The sequence below is a fragment of the Trichosurus vulpecula genome, chromosome 7 (genome assembly GCF_011100635.1).
Source record: "Trichosurus vulpecula isolate mTriVul1 chromosome 7, mTriVul1.pri, whole genome shotgun sequence".
NCBI lineage: Eukaryota > Metazoa > Chordata > Mammalia > Diprotodontia > Phalangeridae > Trichosurus > Trichosurus vulpecula.
This window is the reverse complement of record NC_050579.1, coordinates 9162557-9166252: the sequence shown is the minus strand read 5'-3', so window position 1 is coordinate 9166252 and position 3696 is coordinate 9162557. Positions and strand designations below refer to the sequence as shown.

At 44.9% G+C, this 3696-nt stretch overlaps 1 protein-coding gene across 1 annotated transcript; it reads right to left on the bottom strand.

Annotated features, from left to right (window-relative positions):
- Nucleotides 1-1016: 1016 nt before the first annotated feature.
- LOC118856160 (UDP-glucuronosyltransferase 1-6-like) lies at nucleotides 1017-1652 on the bottom strand. Its single transcript, XM_036766284.1, has one exon. It carries the CDS (start codon nucleotides 1650-1652, stop codon nucleotides 1017-1019), a length of 636 nt encoding a protein of 211 aa, XP_036622179.1.
- Between the last annotated feature and the right edge of the window lie 2044 nt (nucleotides 1653-3696).

Sequence of the window (3696 nt, the reverse complement as noted above, 5' to 3'; positions counted from 1 at the left end):
AGGATAATTTCTCTAGAGTTGTAATACATAATCTAGTCCAATCCCCTTATTATATAGATGAGGAATCTGCGGCCCCCAAGAGAAATGACTTACCCAAGGTTACTCAGAGAGTAGCAGAGCTGGTATTAGAAAGTAGGTCATAGATCCCAAAAGAATAGATAAAAAGAGTTAGGAGGGACCTCAGAGAGCAGCAAGTCCCAGTGCCTGATTTGGCAATAAGGAAATGTGACTTCCTCAGGCCACTCAGCTTGTGTGTAGCAGAGACTGAACATGTACCTTGATACTTCAATCCACAGCTCTTACTATTCCATTCCTTCTTTCATTCCCTTGTTTCTTCCACTCTCCTTCCCTTCCCTTCCTTCCTTCCTTCCTTCCTGCTTGCCTTCCTGCTTTCCTGCCTTTCTCCCTCCCTTCCTGCCTCCCTCCCTCCCTCACTGCCTTCCTTTCTTCCTTCCACCCTCCCTCCTTCCTTCCTCTCTGCCTCCTCCTCCCTCCCTCCATCCATTCCTCCCTCTTTCCTTCCTTTTTTCCTTCCTTCCTCTCTTTCTTTATCCCTTCCTCCCTTCCTCCTTTCTGTCTTTCCTTCTTTCCTTCCTCCTTGCTCTCCCACTCCCACTCCCAGGCAATGTCCTGGTTGTTCTCTTAGTTGGAAATGCCACCCCCTTCACTCTTAGAATACAGTCAGTCAGTCCTCTGGATCAGCAGCCATGCACAAATTCAGGGGACCAGCATCTCCTCTGTCCAGAACAGCAACAATGTGACTGGCTGAATCAGTGATGTGGAATGGTGCCATCCACTAATTTGTTTCAATGAATGTCAGTTCCAGCCAGCCAGCATTAACCAGACATCCATTGCTGGCAGGACCTAGGCAGGGGTAGGAGATAGAAGAGCCCAAGAAAGCAAAAATGACAAACCTGTTGGAGTCTTTTTCTTTGTTTGCAGTTTATTCCTCCAATGAAGGCCATGTTGGGCATGATGGGCCTGGGCTACTCAAAGACAAAATCATATCTCAATAGTCAAATGGATCCTTGTCCATAGAGGGTTGGCAGGTTCACCTCTCTCTTTAGGAAGTCAGCAGCAATCTCAAGGTATTTTGTGTACAAGTCCTTAAAGAGGAGTGTCTCTAAATCATTCACCAGGAAGTTGATCACTTTTTGGTAGAAGGTCATGTGCTGAGAAAAGGCAGTATAGCACCTGGGGATGGAAGACATGGGGTTGGGGGTCCTGCTTATTGTGTGCTCCAAAGCACAGGGAAAGCCTTGGAAAAAGTATACAGGAGGTATGGACAGATGCTTGACCAGAATCATCCCACATGGCAATGCTGGGTCAGTGAAGAAGGTGTCGAATAGGCTTTCTTCGAGGTAACTGATGGTCTCATGGTCCTTCAGCAGGCTGTCACAGTTGAGGAAGAACATGTCTGTGAGAAACCAGACATTCCAGTACTCAGCCCAGGCTGTGCTCAGGAAAGACCTTTCTGCAAAGAGATTGTGGCTAAATGTCTGGAAGCACTTCTCCAGTTCATCCTGGGGGTAGGGGAACAGGTAGAATTTTCTTTTGTAGAATTTTGATTCTTTAAGGAGCAAATGGACTTCAGGAACTAGGACCACAGTTTCATGCCCCTTCTTACTGAGCTCTTCAATCACATACCGCATGCTGAGCCAGTGACTTCCTTCTTGAGGGAAAACCAGGAGTTTCTTACTTTCAGCCATGGCCCAGAATGTTAGGAAGAAAAGGCTTCCTACTCCCCCATACAAGGGGAGAACAATGTGAGCCTTCATCTTGTAAATAAAGAAAAATCTCTCTTCTCTTTCCATGAAACTCTGGAGTAGTTTTTGTCTCCAAGCAGACCTAAGTCTACAGATTAATGTTAATTTTGATTGGGCATACAGAGTCATGTTGTAAACATGGTCCTTGCTTGAAATGATACCTGCCTTTTTCAACACTCACATAGGCTATAGATCAGCCTTCACTTCCTGGAGGCCAAATCACAGGGCTCTGTCCTCAGCCACACCTTGAACAATCCTTTTATGGGTAAAGATACATATACAGTGTGTTTGACAAGTTTTCAAAGAACATAAAACTAGGCAAAGGTAGTTAATATGTTGGATGATGACCAAATTCAAAAAGACTTCCAACGGCTGAAAGAATGGTCTGTCTAATTTCAAAATATAATATTCAAGAGATATAAATCTAAAGTCCTATGACTCTTGGTCTAAAAACTCAGCAGCACAAGTACAACTTAGAAGAGGCATGGCTTTAAAAAGGATCTGGTTGTCTTAGTGGACCTCGAACTCAATGAGTGTCAACCATGGGAAGCAGAGGCAAAGTAATGAACCATAACTTCTCTCAAGGAACAAGAGCATACAGTTTCAACTGGAGGAAGCTAAGAGCCTCTTTTTCTGTTGCTTTGATCTCATCGTGTTCTGCAGTATCATGTCCACTTCTGGGTACCATAGTTTTAGTGGTCTTTTAACTTGTTGCTTTTAGTATTTTGATACCTGCATTTCAATACACTTCACTTCCTTTCACACATTTCAGAATATGATTCCGAATAGCGAGGGCTTCATAGGCTTCCCTAGACTGTTGCCTAAGAGATCCAGGACTCACAAAGAGTGAAGGACTCTAGTTTCAGGGGATGGTGAACAGCATCTCAAAGGATCAAGAAATCACATTACAGAGGGAAAGAGACCCTCAATGAAATGGAACACTTATCCTGGTGAAGAAACATCTTGGAGGACCAGAGGCTAAAAGAAGCAGCTCATTTGGCCAACCTGCCTGACAAACAGCTACTCTCACTCCCCTCAAGATCCCAAGTCAGTGGGCAGGACATGGTGGCCATCATCAAAGATCTGAAGAGCTGCCATGTGAAAGAGACTTCTAAAGTTCGTCCATGGGTCTCCAAATGGTAGAACTGAGACTGATGGGTGAATGTTTCTGAGGGAGAGATTGTTGTGGGATCATGGCTGCATTGGGTTCTAGATGGAGAATAAGGAGGGACCTTGGAATTCATCTGTGTTCTCTTTACAGAGAAAGAAAGAGAGAGACTTGGGAGGTTTAAATCTCTTTTGAGCCTAGGAAGCGTCTGACTTCTCTCCACAAAACAGCTCTGGTGTTATCATGGCTCGATGTCACCCCTCCCCTTTCAGATTTATACAATTACCCTGCCAGACAGCTGGGACAGGTGTTTGACAAATGCAGAGATCAAGGCTCAGACCAGTTCAGTTACTTGTCCAACTTCACACAGCTTCTTAGATATGCTTCCTCTTTCCTCATGTAGCCACCACCCTAGTTCAGACCCTCATCCCCTTTCACCAGGACTATGGAATAACTTTCTAATACAGAGGCATGTCATGGAAAGAGGGATAGCACCCTGAACCTGGAATCAGGAATATCCAATTAAAATCTGGCCACAGACAGACTTACAGAGAGAAGGTGATTTGTTCCAAGACTCTTTTCCTGTGAATCCCCTTGAAAACGATGCGAGTAAGAGAATACTAACCAACTTCTATGTATTGTTATCTAGGCAAGTACAGGGACTGACACCAGCCTTCCCAGGAAGGATCTCTGGGTGGAAGGAATTCAGCAAAGCAAAGGGAACTGAAACACCCAGCAGGTCGTGCTAGCCATATCTTCACCTGCATTGGGCAAAGGAACCACATCCCAAGGGAGGATTCTTAGGGATATCAGATATGACCC